Here is an 18467-nt window from a genome sequence, read left to right as displayed (position 1 = left end):
AAACCGGGTCTCACTGAGTTGCAAAGGACCTCACTAAGCTGAGGCTGTCCGTGAACCGTGATCTTCCTGTCTCAGCCTCCCAAATGGTGGGATTAGAAACGTGCGCCACCATGCTCGGCTGATTGATTGATTGATTGATTGATTAGGTCTGGGCATGGAACCCAGAGGCATTCGACCTCCAAGCTACACCCCTTTCCCTTTTTTTTTGGGGGGGGGATCTGAGGATGGAACAGGGGTATTTCAACCTCCGAGCTACACCCCCTGCCCTATTTTTTATTCTTTTATTTTGAAACTGGGTCTTACTAAGTTGCTGATGGCCTCACTAAGTAGCTAAGACTGTCTGCGAACCATGATCCTCTGGTCTCAGCCTCCCGAATGCTGGGATTATAAGCATGCACCACCACACCCGGCTGTTTTGTTTTTTTTTTTTTAAATATTTTGAAACAGGGTCTTACTAAGTTTTGGAGGCATCACTAAGTATCTGAGGCTGTCCACGAACTGCGATCCTCTGGTCTCAGCCTACCAAATGCTGGGATTACAAATGTGTGCCACCATGCCTGGCTTTGTTTTTTATTTTGCAATAAGGCCTCACTAAGTTGCTGATGCTGGCCATGAACTTGTGATCCTCCTGTCTCAGCCTTCCAAGTACTGGGATTATAAGTATGGGCCACCACATCTGGCTCTGTGTGTGTGTGTGTGTGTGTGTGTGTGTGTTACTGGGAATTGAACTTAGGGGCATTATTTTTTTCCCCCTCTGGAAACAGTCTCTAGGTTGCTGAGAGTCTTGCTGAGTTGCTGAGGTTGGTCTTGAACCTTCGATCCTCCTGTTTCAGCCTACCAAGTACTGGAATTATAGACTTGTCCTACCATGCCTGGCGATGACTTTCTTTTTTTTTTTTTTTTTTTTTGAGATGCTATTTTACTATGTTGCCCAGGCTGGTCTTGAACCTGTGGGTTCAAGTGATCCTCCTGCCTCAGCTTCCCAAGTGCTGAGACTACAGAGGCAGGCTACCATGCACAGCTCCCATGGTTTTTTAATGATGAAAACTATAATCATCATATGACTTCCTCCTAAAATAACTATACATGCTACTGACCTATATAAAACTGTTGGGCTGTAGTGCACGTCTGTAATCCAAGTGCTTGGAAGGTTGAGACAGGAGGCTTATAAATTCAAACCCAGCCTCAACAACTTAGCAAGACCCTGTTTCAAAAAATAAAATAAGGCCGGGCGTGGTGGTGCGCACTTGGGAGGCAGAGACAGGAGGATCGTGCTGGCTTAGGAGACCCTGTTTCCAAATAAAAATGTAAAAATAGGTCTGGGAGTGTAGCCCAGAGGTAGAAGGGCTTCCAGGAACCCAGTACTACCAAAAATAAATAAATAAATAAATAAATAAATAAGCAAGCCTGAGTATGTGACACAGGGTTAGCGTGCCCATGGGTTCAATCCTCACTATCAGAAAAAAATTTAAAAAATTGGGTGCCAGCCAACATGGTGGTACATGCCTATAATTCCAGTATTTGGGTTGCTGAGACAGGAGGATCACAGGTTCGAGGACAGCCTCGGTAAATAGTGAGATTCTCATCAACCAAGCAAGATCCTATTTCAAAATAAAATAGGTCTGGGGGTTTAGCTTGGAAGTAGAATGCCTATATGCTACTGAGTTCAATCCCCAGTCCAAAAAAAAAAAAAAAAAGGTTGGATGACTTGAACCTACAAGTAGACCAACCAATAGTAGTTGATCATAGTTTCCTTTCTTCTTTCATCTAACCTTTTACAGTCAAATTCCACTCTTCCACAGCTGTTTGACCTAAGCTTCCAAGAAACTCAATGCAAAGAAATTTCTTAAATATAACAGTCAAATACTTTTTGATAGATAATATTTTCCTTTTTAAATTAATTCTGATATTTTGTTTGTATTTAATCTTGTAAGTATTCTCAATTTTTAAAATTTCAGATTGTGTGAAGAATAGGCTTTGTGTGTATAGTAAATGGCAGTACCTTTTGCAGTTAGATTGATCACATTATCTTTTCACATTTTGTTATCTTGCCTTCCCAACCTGTTTCTAATATCTTAAAGGTAGGAAATTGTCCTTTTAGAACCTGCTTCCAGTGCCAGGTTTGGTGATGCATGCTTGTAATCCCAGTATATGTGAGCCTGAGACAGGAGGACTGCTGGTTTATGGCCAGCCTCAGCTATTTAGTGAGGCCTCTACAACCTAGTGAGACCCTGTTTCAAAATAAAGATTAAAAAAATAGGATTGGGGATGTAGCTTGGAGGTAGAATGCTCCTGGGTTCAATCCCTAGTACTGAAACAACAACAACAACAACAACAACAAAAAACACCTGCTTCAAAGGGTTATTGTGAGAGTTAGTGATAATGCTGTATTTTATTATATAGCACAGTAGACCACTCAATAAATGTCATATACTCACAGGAAAGTTCACATAAAGAGATTTTTCTATTCCATAATACCTAAAAATACTTAAAATTGGAAACTTCTTTTTAACCCCAAACCAACAAAGTTGAAATGTAAACTGCTTTCTGGAATACTGAATGGAAAAACTATGAAAAACATTAATTCATCTGGAGAAACTTGAGAGGTACTCAGAAAAAGAAATACTCCTTGTTAATGTGTAATTTTATTTATTTATTTTTTGGTGGTCCTGGTGTTCCTGGAAACCCTTCTACCTCTGGGCTACACTCCCAGATCTATTTTATATTATTTTATTTGGAAACAGGGTCTCTTAAGCCAACGAGGCTGACTTTGAACCTGTGCAATCTTCCTGTGTCCGCCTCCCAAGCGCAGGGATTACAAGCGTGCGCCACCATGCCTGGCTGTATATGTTTTTAAACCTACTATATGCCAATCTTAAAACCATTTTGTGTATTCTGTCAAGTTAGCTAAAGGATACTTGCCTGTGAGGTAAGAAAAAAAAAAAAACACTTTCATTTGTAATCCACTTTGAAGTATATGCACTCAATTTTATGATGACATCATTTAATTCATGTAATTCTTCCTTATGGTTGTTGATAAAAATGGTCATCATTATCAGTTCTTAAACCCAGCCATGGTATAAATAATTTGCTATTTATGCCATAATTTGCTATTCAGCACTGATTTTTAACTTCTTGTTCGACCGTCTGTTATTCGGCACATAATATTTTTTCTTTTTCTTTTGTGATACTGAGGATTGAACACAGGGACCTTCTACCTCTGAGCTACATCCCCAGCCCCATTTATTTATTTATCTATCTATCTATCTATCTATCTATCTATCTATCTATCTATCTATCTATCTATCTATCTATCTTTGGAAACAAGGTCTCACTAGGTTGCTAGCAGTCTTGCCATGTTTCTGAGGCTGTTCCTGAGCCTGCGATCCTGTCTCAGCCTCCCAAGTACTGGTATTACAGGTGTCCACTACTGTGCCCAGACTAGTACATAATTTTTATTGTTCAAATTCAGAGTCCTTTTTTCAGGTAGCAAGTAAGTGTTTGTCAACTCTTTTGAGTATTCTGTTCTAGATATAAATGAAAGAAAAGAGAAACCCTGTTTGCTGATGATACTTGCCTTTGAGGAGCTTCAACTGTTGGTTATTGACAAATGAAACTCATTGTTTATAGACCTGTAGACCTAAAGATAATATATACTCAATTATATAATTGAGGTTGTGAGCTGGGCGTGGTGGCGCACGCTTGTAATCTCAGCATTTGGGAGGCTGAGACCGGAGGATCAGGGTTCACGGAGAGCCTCAGCTATTTAGGCCCTTTGCAACTCAGTGAGACCCTGTTTCAAAATAAAGAATAAAAAATAGGCTGGGAGTGGAGCTCAGAGGTTGAATGCCCCTGGGTTCCATCCCCAGTACCCCCCCACAAATAATAATAATAATAATAATTGAGGTGTGAGCACTCTAGGTCATATTTAGATGTATAGATAATCTTGACCTATTGAGGGGAAATTTTTGGAGAATGTGGAATCTGTATGCTACCTATTTTCCATGGCACCATTACAGTGGAATTATATTAATTATGAAGATACAATATAGGTATATTATCTGTTTATAATAAAGATAAAATTTACATATAAGGACATAGATGTCTTTGGAAATAAAATTATTGAGTAACCGAGAGAACTATAGTGATTTCCTGTACAATTTGAGAAGCAGTCAGGGAGCGTAGAGAAAGGAGAGGTCTCCTCTATCTTCTAGGTTTTAAACTAAGTATCAGTATTAAGCAAATATCTCTATATTAATTAAAATCAACTAGGTGTCAGTATTAGAGTATATCATTTATTAATTTAAAATGCATCTAACCATTGTAACTTTATGGGCAAAAACTCTGGGGGATTAAATAAAGGATAATTCAGAATATAATTTACACAGAGAATGAGTAGATTCTGCTTCTAGTGACCTAGCGTCATTTTGGGATGAACAATGATAATAAATACAGGGCTGTTGGGATTAGGTAGTACATATGTCCGATGGTGCTTCATTTTCACACCTGACAGAATGATATTTAATTGTGGGGCAAAGACAACTGTTTAAGATATTACTTAGAGCTAGATGTTTAAGATATACTTAGTGGATGCCTGTAATCCCAATACTTGGGAGGCTGAGATAGGATTGCAGATTCAAGGTCAGCCTCAGCAATTTTAATAGACCCTGTTTTAGAAAAATAAAATAGGGCTGGGGTATACCTCAGAGGTAGAATGTCCTTGGGTTCAATCCCTAGCACCACCAAAAAACCAACCAAGCAAATAAACAAACTTTGTATTAAAAACAGCCAATGCTATTTAAAACAGCAAATTTAATAGTCTTTAAAAAGAACACATAAAATAATTCCCACTTCAGAACAGTTTCACAAAAGGTGACTCTAAGCCAGGTGTGATGGCACATGCTTATAATCCTAGCACTTGGGAAACTGAGAGAGGAGGATGGCAGGTTCCTGGCCAACCTCAGCAACTTAGAATGAGGTTCTCTACAACATAGTAAGACCTTGTTTCAAAATTAAAAACAAACTAGAGTGGGTATATATAAACTAGAGTGGGTATATAGCTCAGAGATAGAATGTCTTTAGGTTCAATTTCCAGTACCACAAAAAAATAGAAATCTTTCATCAAAATGGTGTGAAAAATGTGATATATTCTTACTCAGTATTATATGGGCTATGAATGCTTATCTTATGATACCCTTCATTAAGTAGAAGGTCATTATTCTGAAACAGAGAATGCTATACAAGTTCATTGTAAGTATGCAGCTATCTTACAAGAATTTTTACTGGCATAGCCATAAACAGGCTGCAGCAAATTCAAAATTTATTTAGAATCTTTATTTTTTTTTACTTAAACTCATGTGAAATATGCTACTTTATAATATAACCACAATGTTTTGGTAAAAGTTTTGTTTTAAATTATCACTTTGTAAAATTGATCAATGAAAGATGGTATTGTATTTGTCTTTTGTTTGAGTGGGCTTAGAATATCTGACATGCTATATTTTAGTAGTACCTTGTCTAAGTCAGCTTTTTAAAATCAATAACTTGAATATAGTTGCAAAGCCATCTTATAGCTTCCTGCCCCAGACAAATTAAAAAGCATCTTTGGTGAGGTTATCGCCTTTATGAAAACTTTTACTTTTATCTTTATATAAAGTAGGTACTGATTTTGAATAGAGAAATCGTTTAGCATAGTATGAGCTAAATATTAGTGTTAAAATGTATGGTTTAACAAAGTTTAATCTCAGCCCAAGATACTACTTAGGTAATTGAGCTATTAATGGATTTGACGTATCAAAGGTTAAAAACAGATAATCGAACTGTTTATGGATTGAAGTTTTAAACTTTAAATTTTATTTTTTTGAATGTTGGAAAACATAAAATATTTGTTAGAATCAAATTAATGTGCCTGTGTTTTTGTAATAAGCAGAAAGTTAAACAGTAGATTTATTGAGTACCTATTGTGTGCCAGGCACAGTCCTAGGCACTAAAAAGAGAGTCAAAGAGATAGAGATAATTAGGTAAGTAACTCTTAGTTCTTGCTTTTAGGGTCATATAGTCTAGGAGTGTTAGATATGTAAAATACAATTTTTGTGTAGCACAGTAAATACAAAAGACATACCTAAAATACATTTGAGTGATAGTGGATTAACCAACCAGTTTAGTGTCAGTGCCATAAGGAAATCTTCTGAGGAAGAATTTATGCTGAAACTTAATAAATGGGTAGAGTTTCCAGAATGGGAAGGTGGGAAGGACAGGTCACACAGAGGAAACTGCAGGGAGTATGGTTTAACCAGAGTGAAGGGGCAGACTAGAGAGAGTTGAGAGAGGACTGACAGTAGGCAGCTGCACTTTGTATACAATTCAGAGAAGTTTGATTCCATTCTCTTCATTGTGGAGGACCATTGAAAAGTATTGAGTATTATCGTACTGATTCTTATTTTAGCTTTTTTAAGTAGCTTGGAAGATAAACCAGAAATGATAGTGGTTTTAAGATGAGGCAAAAGAACAATTAAGTTGTCATTTACAGTCCAGGCAAGGATGATGAGGATCTAAAACGACAGTGGTAATGACAAGGATGGATTGCAGATATATTAAACCATCAGTAACATTTAGTAATAGATTGTGGGCAGTGAGACCAGCATAAATCCCTAAACGATAGGATTAGATGAGAGTTTTATTTTATATATGTGAATAACTTGAACAATATATAAAGGTAATTTTTGAGTTGGTTATTCTAAGTTTTTTTGTTTTTATTTATAGATGCCACTTCAAATGAACAACAAGAGCTTTTCTGTCAGAAGTTGCAGCAGTGTTGTGTACTGTTTGATTTCATGGACTCTGTTTCAGACTTGAAGAGCAAAGAAATTAAAAGAGCAACACTGAATGAACTGGTTGAGTATGTTTCAACTAATCGTGGTGTAATTGTTGAATCAGCGTATTCTGATATAGTAAAAATGGTAAGCCTCTAGACTTATGTTCCTCAGATTTATATAAATTCAAAGTAAGATCTGAGGTATAATTCTGAACTAGAGACTGATTTTTAATAAAATGTAAAAAATAATTAGTATGCCCAAAAGAATGTTTTTAAAAATAGTCCCTTTGAAAGATTATCCATCCATTTCATGGATGCTATCATTGCTTTTAGGACTTTGGGAATTTAGTAGCCACAATGGCTAGTGGTTGTCATATTGGATAGTACAGATCTTGAGCTTACGAGAAAGATGTAGGCTCAAGATTATATAGATTAATAGATGAAGTCATTAAGTTTAATAGTTAGTGAGAATTTGTAAAGGGGGAAGAGAAGACCAGTGAAAAACTTCTGGGAAGCTCCACATTTAAGCAGTGTACGAGGGAGTCCTACCTATGACATTTTAATATATTATCGTCTATAGTACTTTAATTGAAAGTTGGGACCTTTAAGAAGTTAAGTAATTCTTCTTTTTGAACATTCTTAATCTGAAAATCCAAAATTTGAAGTATAAAACCTTGAGCACTGATACGATTTCACAAGAGGAAAATTCCACACCTGACCTCAATGGTAGATTGAAGTGCAAACGCAAGTGTACTTGAAGGTATTGTATAAAATTACCTTCTGACTGTTTATAAGATATATATGAAACATAAGTAAGTTTTATGTCTAGACTTGGGTCCCATCCCTAATATATCTCAGTATGTATATACAGATCCTCCAAAATCCAAAACACTTATTGTTCTAAGAGTTTTGGTGATCAAGTATACTCAGCTTGTATAAATTGTTTGGAATATGTGATGCAAAAAATTAATCATTGCCAACTTTAAAGTATGATTGCTTAGGATCCTGTCTGTTTAGTAATTCAACCTTATTCTCCATCAAATGGTAGAAATTTTGGCTAAGATTTGTGATTTTTATATTGTATACTAATATAATACAAAACTTTAGTTGGGATAATTAGAGTAGCTCAGTACATAATTTGAACTTAAACCAGAGTATAGAAGCTAATAGCAAGTATAAGCTATTGATGCCTTGATTACTATCTTCGTGTCAAATATATTTTCTGGGTAAAGAGCAAAATGGGTAGGAGAAAGATAAATTTGACTCTAATATAGTAGTTGGGTTTTCTTTCATCACAGTTTACAAGAAGACCTATCAAAAGGACTTAGAAAATTTTGGTTTTTTTTTTTTTTTTAAAAGAAAAGTCTTAAAATTTTTCAAAGATTAGCTACAGAAATGTAGCTAAATAAAAATGAAATTGACTTCCTGTGCTTATATAGATAGTAAAAAGGGAGTGACAGTTTGAAAATACAAATATTAAACATTGATGTCCTTTTAAATTTTAAATTTTTATTTATTTTCTTTTGTGATACTAGATCTGGAACCCAGGGGCATTCTACCTCCCCAGCCTTATTTTTTATTCCTTATTTTGAAACAGGATCTCACTGAATTGCAAAGGACCTCACAAAGTAGCTGAGGCTGTCCTCGAACTGTGATCCTCCTGTCCCAGCATCCCAAATGCTGGGATTACAAGGTGTGCACCACCATGCCCAGCTAAAATTTTTATTTTATCATTTAAAAATATCCAAGAGTAACAAGGTGTGGTGGTGCATGCCTATAATCCCAGTACTTGGGAGGCTGAGACAGGATCTCAGGTTTGTGACCAGACTCAGCAACTTAGCAAGACTCTCAGCAACCTACCAAGACCCAGTTTCAAAAACAAAAAATTAGACGAGGCGTAGTGGCACATGCTTTTAATTTCAGTTCTTGGGAGGCTGAAACAGGAGGATCATGGGTTTTTGGCCATCCTCAGCTACTTACTGAGGCCCTCCACAACTTAAATGAGATACTGTTTCAAAATAAAGAATGACAAGTAGGATTGGGGGTATAGCTTGGAGGTGGAATCCTCTGAGTTCAATCCCCAGTACTCCAAACACACACACACACACACACACACACACACACACACACACACCACATTAAAAGGACCTGTGGTATAGTTCACAGGTAGCATGCCCCTGCCTTTGGATTCAATCCCCAGTACCCCAAAAAAGAAAAGGAAAAAAATAGAATTTGGGGGTATAGCTCAGAGGTAGAATGCCCGGGGTTGTTAAGGCCTCTAGTACAAAAAATAAACAATGGTTTATATTCAGGAATTTTTTAAATCCTGCAAAAGATACTTTATTTTGAATCTTTACAAACTTAGTAGATATTGAAAATACTTATATATTTGCATCATTATTCTACAATTTCTCATATATTAAATTCTGGAATTTAATTTCTTTGCTCAAGGACAAAAGTGTGTGTTTGTTTTTTGTGGTCATTTAACTTCTGGGTACTTAATTTCAAAAAAATGTTTGAGTTATTTTTCCACTTAGTCGTCGTCGTCATCTCCTCCTCCTCCTCCTCCTCCTCCTCCTCCTCCTCCTCCTCCTCCTCCTCCTCCTCCTTCTTCTCTCTTTCTCTCTCTCTCTCCCTCTCTCCCTCTCTCCCCTCTCCTCTCTCCTCTCTCCTCTCTCCTCTCTCGTAGTATCTCTAAGCTACATCCTCACCCCTTTAAATTTTGTTTTGTAACTGGATCTTGCTGGGTTGTTGGGAGTCTTGCTAAGTTGCTAAGGCTATCCTTGCACCTGTGACCCTCCTGTCTCAGCTTTCCAAGTACTGGGATTATGGTGTGTACCACCATGCCTGGCCAAAGCTCTTAATATTTGTTACAGTTAGGTAATTTTATTAGTGACTACAAGGTTGATTGTTTTCTTTTTACTCTTGATAATTATGAGATGTATTTGTTCTCAAAGCCTGTCACTTTCTGCTGCTACTCTTTTTGAAATGAATGCCCATCAAACTATTGGGTTTTCCCTGGAGTACTACTTTGAATTCTAGATGACCAAAGTCTAGAGTATTACCTCCTATGTCTTAGGTTAAAGTAATACTATTAGCACTTATTTGCCCAGCATAGATACCACTTCATGAAAACTGTTGGAACTTGTCTGCACCATCAAATGTGGCTTGTTTTATCTTTTATCCCCTAGGTAGTTTGTCTCAGATGATCAGCCCCTCAACAGTTTGGCCTTAAATGTTTACTAAACTATTTGGTCTGTCACTCTGTTCATCATTTTAAAAGAAATGTGAGGTTACGACCACAATCTATCCTTTTCTGTAGAAAAGGATGTATGGGTTACCTTGTGCTGAAACAGATGATGCAAAAGATGAAATTGTAAATACCATATTTCATTGAACTAAAAATAAGGAATATCAAAGCAAATTCTGATTTAAGAGATGAATAAGTACTTTTAAAGTTACAGAGTAGATGAAATAACAGTAAAGTAAATCATGACAGAGTTATTATAAACTATGTCTGTAATCACAGTGAAGGCATTCTCCCTCTCCCTCTTATCTTAGCGTGGTATGTATGTATAAGAATGGAGATATTTTATACAACTCTTGTGTTGTAAGCATAAAATATGGCTGGATTAGGATATGTGAAGAGTTGTGGGAAGATGAAAAGAATGAAGTTAGAGATAGGTAAAGTTAGTAATTTCCCCCCACATCTCTCTTCTCTCCTTTCCTCCCCTCTTCATTTTAAGCAAAACTTGGAAAGAACAACTGGTAATTGAAGAAAGGGAAATCTAAGCCAGACATGGTGGCGCACGCTTGTAATCCCAGCATTCTGGAGGCTGAGACAGGAGGATTGCGGTTTTCAGACAGCCTCAGATACTTAGGTCATTTGCAACTCAGTGAGACCCTGTTTCAAAGTAAAGAATAAAAAATAGGGCTGGTGGTGTAGCTTTGAGATAGAATGCCCCTGGCTTCCATCCCCAATACCACACACAAAAAAGGTAATCTATAATCTTTGTAGCTTTAGGAAGTCAAAGTTTTATTGCAGAGTGAAAAGAAATAAATACTTGCTTTCTTCATATCTTTTGAACTAAATTTATAGTCACTGTGTGTGTGTGTGTGTGTGTGTGTGTGTGTGTGTTTTACTGGAGATTGAACCCAGGGGCATACTACTTCTGTCTTATACCCCCCAGCCCTATTATTATTTTATTTTGAAACAGGGTCTCATAGGCGTACACTTGTAATCCCAGTAATTGGGAAGTTGAGACAGGAGGATTCCAGGTTTTTGGCCAGCCTTAGCTACTTAGTGAGATCTCTACAACTTAGACCCTGTTTCAAAATAAAGAATCAAAAAATAGGGCTGGGAGTATAGCTTGGAAATAGAATGTCTCTGGGTTCAATCCCCAGTACCGCAAACACAAACAAACAAACAAGCATAAAAACAAAAAAAAGAAACAGGGTCTTACTAAGTTCCACAGGGCCTCTAAGTTGCTGAGGCTGGCTGCAAACCTGAGATCCTCCTGTCTCAGCCACCCAAGAAGTACTGAGATTATAAGCACATGCCACCATGCCCAGCCACAATTTGTTTCTTAAGTAAAATGGTCTTAAAATACTTAATTTTGCATTGTTGAATGCAGTTACACATCAAAGAACATAAATCTAAATTTATTTTTCTTTACAGATCAGTGCTAACATCTTCCGTACTCTTCCTCCAAGTGATAATCCAGATTTTGATCCAGAAGAGGATGAACCCACGCTTGAGGCATCTTGGCCTCACATACAAGTATGGAACATAATTATGTATTGACTCTTTTTACATTTCAATATTCTCCTAAAAATAATGGTTCACTCTATTTGATTCTGTCTTTAAAATTTTTAACTTCTAATGTTTTCTTAACATTATTTTCTTTTCCCAAAATAACTTTTTTTTTTTTTTTTTTATGGTACTGGATGTGGAAACCAGGCTTTCTACCTCCGGGCTATACTTCCCAACCTATATTTTTATATTTTTTTAAATTTGAAAACAGGGTCTCACTAAGTTGCTGAGAGCCTCACTAAGTAGCCGAGGCTGGCTTTGAACTTGTGCGATCCTCCTGTCTCAACCTCCCAAGCGCAGGGATTACAATGCCACCATGCCCAGCAACTATTTTTTATTGTGATAAAGAAAACATATTTAAAATAACTTTGACTACTTAAACCATTGATTGATTGATTGATCAATAAATTGATTTATTGATTGATGGTTCTGGGGATTGAACCCAGAGGCATTCTACCTCTGAGCCCCCCAGCCTTATATTTATTTTTATTTTGAAACAGTCTCATTAGGTTGATGGTAGTCTCACTACTTGTTGAGGCTGGGCTCAAACCTTTGATCCTCCTGTTTCAGCCTCCCAATTACTGGGATTACAGACATGTACGGCTGGCTTTACTTAAATTATTTTTTGCAGTACTGGAGACTGACTCAGGGGCATTCTACCTCTGAGCTATACCCTAGTGTATTTTTTATCCTTTACTTTGAAACAGGATTTCACTAAGTTGTAGAGGGTCTCACTGAGTACCTAAAGCTGGCTGTGAACCTTCAATCCATCTTTCTCAGCCTCCCAAGTACTGGGGTTACATGTGCCACCATACCTGGCTTTAAATACGCATTTTCTAGTATCATTTTAATTCCCTGTTTATTTTTTGGAGTTATTCTCTTAGTGGTTTTCCTGGAGAAAAGAAATATATATATATTTCTTTTACACACACACATCATATGCCTACCAACACAATCTTGTAATTAGTTGCTCTATGTTATTGCCATATAAAGGAGGAAAATAAGAGCTTTATAAATAAAAATACATTTATACTATCTTTTATATTTTCCTTTGTAGTTACTTTTAACATGCTTTTTTTTCTCTCTGTGGATTCAAGAAAACATACAGTATCCTTTCATTTCAGCTGGAAGGAATTCCTTTCCTATTTCTTATAGGGCAGGTCTGCTAGTGACAGATTTACTCAGTGTTTATTTAGGAATGTCTTTTTTTTTTTTAAATACCATTATTAGTGCATTGCAATTGTATATCATAGTGAGGTTCAATGTGATAAAAATATGCACACACAACTCTTGTTGTATTTCCTTCTGCATCCCACCCCATTCCCTCTTCACTCTCCCTCTACATGTTAGTAAAGCTGATAGTAATATTTTTATTGCCACAGTATTATTTGAATTGTTTCTTTCCTCAGTCCTTAATTTTCCTTTTATATTTGAAGGAGAGTTTTGCTGGATAGGATTTTGGCTAACAGTCTTTCTTTGAAAACCTTGAGGAAGTTCATCTTATTGTGTCCATAGTTTTCTGATGACATGCCAGCCACTCATTGTATTGAAGATCTTAAAATCTATGTGATGAGTCATTTTTCTCTTGCTGCTTTTATATTTAGCTTATCAGATCCTTAATGCTAGACATTCATTTGAAGGGTAGAAAATAAGCACTAAAAGCCGGGTGTGGTGGTGCACATTTGTAATCCCCGTACTTGGGAGGCTGAGACAGGAGGATTGCAGGTTTGTGGCTAGCCTCAGCAACTTAGTTAGGCTGTCTGCAACTCAGTGAGCCCCATTTCAAAATAAAGAATAAAAAATAGGGCTACAGGTTTGAGGTTCGAAAGTTGAATGCCCCTGGGTTCTAACCCAAGTAATTTAAAGAAAGAAAAAGAAAGAAAGAAAGAAAGAAAGAAAGAAAGAAAGAAAGAAAGAAAGAAAGAAAGAAAGACAGACACTAAATACAGTTTTGAGGAGTAGTAATCATAGTAAACCCTGAACCTTTCAAACCTTTATTTCCTTAATCTTTTTAAATTTCCTAAGAATACAGTTTTCCTTTCATAATACATTTACAGTTTTTCTTTCTACTTTTTTTCACACTGTAATGGAAATACTAATGAGCAATGAAATAGAGAAAGCAGAAGGGAACAAAAAGACTTTAGTATTAGGGGATTGGCTATGTCTTTTAATTTACTAAACAGTATTACATGGTAATTATTGATGTGCAACAGTTTAAAATGACTTTTTTTCTTTATTTGTTATTCCTATTTATTGAAGACCAAGATTATAGTAATTTTCTGTGCATTAACATTGACATAGAAATAAAGTCATTTTTTATATTAGGTTGAGAAATCTTTGAAACTTTTAATTATGAAGTTATTATCTTTTTAGCTTTGTGGTTTTTGAGGTAGGGCCATACTGGGTGATCAGACTAGTCTCAAACTCTTGGCCTTAAGTGACCCTAGCTTTGAACTCCCAAGTGGCTGGGACTACAGGTTTGTACCACCACACCTGGCATCTTTTTAGTTCTATGGATAAAAGATCAGAGGGGTAAAACCTAGGTTTACTGTATTTAAATTATTCAAGGCTCATGTAGAATCTGTTCTGTTTTCATGGGGATTACAGAGAAAAAAACAGTTACTTAGAAAACAAAGATTTTTTTCATGTTCACCATGTCTCAGGCAATGTTCTAGGGACTTCATGTGAAATATCTTAAATAGTTCTATATATGTTGACTATTATATAAATTATTTTATCTATTAAATCAAATAAAAATCTTCTTTACCTTCATTTTCTTTTAGTAGAGGTTAGAAAGCACATGGACACCATAATCTTTAGAAAGAGGCTTTTGTGTACTCATAGATCATTAAGGTTGCTTTTCAGTCTTTTCCTCTCTAGTTTTTTTGTCTTTCTAGTGGGAAAGACCAGAATTTTATTTTGACTCTTAGGAAAACGGTTAGAACTGAGCAGCATAGTAAGATTACCCTCCTTTCCAGTGCTTTTTAGTTATTTTTAAGGGTATGTTTTGGTGAATAGAGCTAGAAGGACCAGCCATACATCAAGCAAATGTGAAGTTTGCTCCTAATTAGTGAACTGAATCCGTTGCTGAAGTGTGTGCTATTCTTTGCAATACTGTTTCTTAGATTTTTGGAGCAAATTATTTCTTCATATAGAAGAACATAGAGAAACCCCAGTACATAGAAACACAGTCAATAACTATAATTTCCATTCATTAAGTAAATATTTATTGAGTATCAATTGTGTGCCAGGCATTCTAAACACTGGGGGTGTAAAGGACTTTGTGGAGTGGAATTACATATTTTACAATGTAAACCTTTGTAAATAATAAAGAGTTTCGATGTCAGGGTGTGATAAGTACAAGAAACAATAATTTTGGATAAGGGGTGGATAAGAGAGTACACTGGGGACAGGGTTCAGTGAGACCCTGTTTCAAAATAAAGAATAAAAAATTGGGCTGGGGGTTTAGCTTGGAGGTAGAATGTCCCCTGGATTCCAGTACTGAAAAAAAAAAAAGAAAAATCAGAAATCTCCCTAAGGTGGTAAGGGAAGTGTGTTTTTTATATGAAATATAGTTTAGGGTACAATTTAGTAGGCATCATCCTTGCTGTTCTTTGATTTTCTCTTATAGTTGGTATATGAATTCTTCTTGAGATTTTTGGAGAGCCCTGATTTCCAGCCTAGCATTGCAAAGCGATACATTGACCAGAAATTTGTACAACAGGTAAGGAACTCATATGTCTTAAATTTTCTTATATTCATCTTAGCAATGATTTTATTAACTTATGATTAAAATAGTCTTTCAAAACTTAACTGTGCTATTTTTAATTTGACAGAACCTGACATTCTTGCCAGACAATTAGGATAAAAGTGAAGTAGCTTTGAAAATGAATATTTTTACCAAGATTGAGATTTTAATGAAGTCAATCAAATTATTCTATCCAGTCCTAAATTCTCTTATTTTATAAAGACTAGAAAAACTATCCTTTCTTCAATATCTGAGAACATTTGGTATAACCATTCATCCAAAGAGCAAAACTTTTGTTTTAAATTTTTAACTCTTTGAACTTGTCTTATTTATTTATTTATTTATTTATTTATTTATTTATTTATGGTACTGGGGGTGGAACCCAGGGGTTTTTCTACATCCGGGTTACACTCCCAGACCTATTTTATATTTTATTTGAAAACAGGGTCTCACTAAGTTGCTGAGAGCCTCACTAAGTAGCTGAGGCTGGCTTTGAACCAGTGTGATCCTCAGCCTCCTAGGAGCTAGGATCACAAGCTTGTACCACCACGCTGGGCCTAACCTGAGGAATTTTTTAAACATTCAGATTTTGAACTGGTGAGGGAAATTTAGTCATTGTTAAGAGTTGGAGCCTAGGGCTCCTGTTCTGTCATCAATTCCCTTTCCCTCATCCTTTCCCCTTAGAAATCCTAACCACCCAAATCCTAAACCATCAATAAAATTGGTTAAGAAAAGGAAGCATGGCAAGATGACACAGCCTGTAATTCTAGTACTTGGGAGGATGTGACAAAAAGATCATAGGTTCAAGGTCAACCTCAGCAACTTAGTGAAACCTTGTTTCAAACAAAAACAAAAACAGGGCTGGTGGTATAGCTCAGAGGCAGAACAGCCCTGGGTTGAATTTTCAATATCTCCACCCCTGCCAACATGTATACAAGATAAAGTTAAAAACATAGTACCTCTTTCTATAAATTGGTTATTCTTATTTTTGGAGCCTACATACTCACAGTGCATTCCAGTTAGTTCCTGAGAATGTGTTCTCTAATTGTACTTTATTTTTTTTGGTGGTATTGGAGATGGAACCCTTTTCCCTCCAGGCTACACTCCCAGACCTATTTTTTTTTTTTTTTTAATATTTTTATTTGGAAACAGGGTCTCCTAAGCCAGTGAGGCTGGCTTTGAACCTGCACAATCCTCCTGTCTCGGCCTCCCAAGCGCGGGGATTACAAGCATGGGCCACCACGCCCGGCATTAATTGTACTTTTATTTTCAAAATCCTCTCAATAATTTAGAGGCCTCCTTTTAACTATTTAGAATTGCCTGGCCTTAAACAAAATTATGCAACCGACCAAACCTATCTAGATCCATTTCCTCTTTGAAAACACTGGTCAGTATATAAATCCTTAGGAATTTGATGCTGAGGCCAGGATTAAAATCATTCTAAGGACCTTTTCTATCTTTCAGACCACCTTTGTGTGTCCCTATGATAAAGGTTCTACAAACATGAAATCCACATAATTGGAGTTCAGTTTTGAACATTTGTAATAACTTTCATCCTCATGTAAAGTATTCTGACTAGTTGCTATGGGATATTGAGAAATAAAGAACATTGTCACCCTCAGCATTCAAGTAGCTCTTCATAAACTATACAGAAATATTAAGTATGTATTAACAGTACAGTGTGCTTTTCTTTGTGTGTGGGGTGGTATGGAGGATTGGACTTAGGAGCATTCTGCTTCTTTGCTACATCCCCAGTCCTTTTCTTATTTTTTACTTTAAAACAGGTTCTTGCTAGGTTGCTGAGAGTCCCCACTAATTGCTGAGGTTGTCCTTGAACCTGTGATCCTTCTGTCTCAGCCTCCCAAGTACTGGGATTAAAGGCATGTGCCACCGTGCCTGGCTTACAATGTACTTTTCATTCATAAGCAAAGATCAGTCAGATGAAGTGGAGTTATGTTATTTGGGTAATTGCAAATGAAAACATTTTTTATTTCTTTGTGTTCTTATGTGGGATATATTAATGGAACTCTGGTATTGCCATATTTAGTTGTATCTCAGAAAACAGCTGATTGAAAAGAACCTTGTTTTGGTGTTTTCTCAGTCTGGAGCATAGGTTCCCAAAGTGGGCAATATCTTCCCCTTCATCCCCACCCTGAGAATTCCGAAGCAAAGTATAGATACATAAAAATGTGAATTTGTTACTGCATCATTCTGTTTATTTGCTTTAAAGAAGGTAGGTTGTGGGGGGCTGAGTAATTTTTCTGAAAAGGAGGCATTAAGCCAGATAAGTCTGGGAAACTGGTGGAGCTTGAGGTACTTAGGGTGCTGGGTTCTTCTGTGGGTTTGAGGGTAGCAAGAATAACACTGGAGGCTGGGACCTATTTTCTACTTTGAACCTGATTTATCTGAGAAGCTATAGCCCAGTACTTTGATTTTAGCAGTTTATATGGCACTGCTTTCACAGATCACTTCTGAGGTATTCTTAAGGTGTTGCTTTAATAAATTCATATCCAACTTTTATGTTTTGCTTAATTTCAATTTATGTTCAAATCAGAATTTCAAAGGAAAGAAACTAATACTTACAGAGTGATTCTTGTGTGCCAAGTGCTGTCTGTCTGTGCTTTTCCATATAAAGAGCAAGAGCTAGGCTGTGTCCAGTTTCATACAGCTTGTCTATGGCACAGTACAGATTTGAGCTTGACTCTCTAGCCATGACAGTGCCTTCTATTAAAAAAAAAAAAAAATGGCTTCATCCTTTCTCATTTTATCAGTGAAAAAACATAGGCACAGAGGCTTAATATTAGGATCAGAACCAGAATAAGAAAGACGTTTCCTGATGATTGGTTTTGTGTGTGTTTCAACATGTGAGTACTATATTTTTAAATAGATTATTCATTTAGATTTTAACATTTGGAAATAGATTAAATAGATTTGAAATTTAGCTAACAGCTGTTCTATAATATTTCCCTCTTAAAAATCAACTTGTATTAAATGATATTCTTGAATTATGCATTCTGACCTTAACAGTTTAAGGCCCTTTTTATTCATTTCCAAGCATATATTCAAGTAAACCCAATATCAGAAACTTGGAA

General features: G+C 36.3%; 1 protein-coding gene across 1 annotated transcript in view; it reads left to right on the top strand.

Annotated features, from left to right (window-relative positions):
* The window catches only part of PPP2R5A (protein phosphatase 2 regulatory subunit B'alpha), a gene marked incomplete at both ends in the record, with an annotated part of 67309 nt that overhangs the window by 29327 nt on the left and 19515 nt on the right, over nt 1-18467 (top strand). Inside the window, 3 exons of the mRNA XM_080698224.1 lie at nt 6763-6959; nt 11493-11594; nt 15259-15351. Coding sequence (XP_080554350.1) covers nt 6763-6959; nt 11493-11594; nt 15259-15351 — 392 coding nt within the window. The remainder of the gene's footprint in view (nt 1-6762; nt 6960-11492; nt 11595-15258; nt 15352-18467) is intronic.

Source organism: Muscardinus avellanarius, assembly GCF_963383645.1.
Source record: "Muscardinus avellanarius genome assembly, chromosome: 7".
Lineage (NCBI taxonomy): Eukaryota > Metazoa > Chordata > Mammalia > Rodentia > Gliridae > Muscardinus > Muscardinus avellanarius.
The sequence above is the reverse complement of the archived record's forward strand: the minus strand, read 5'-3'. Positions and strand labels throughout refer to the sequence as shown.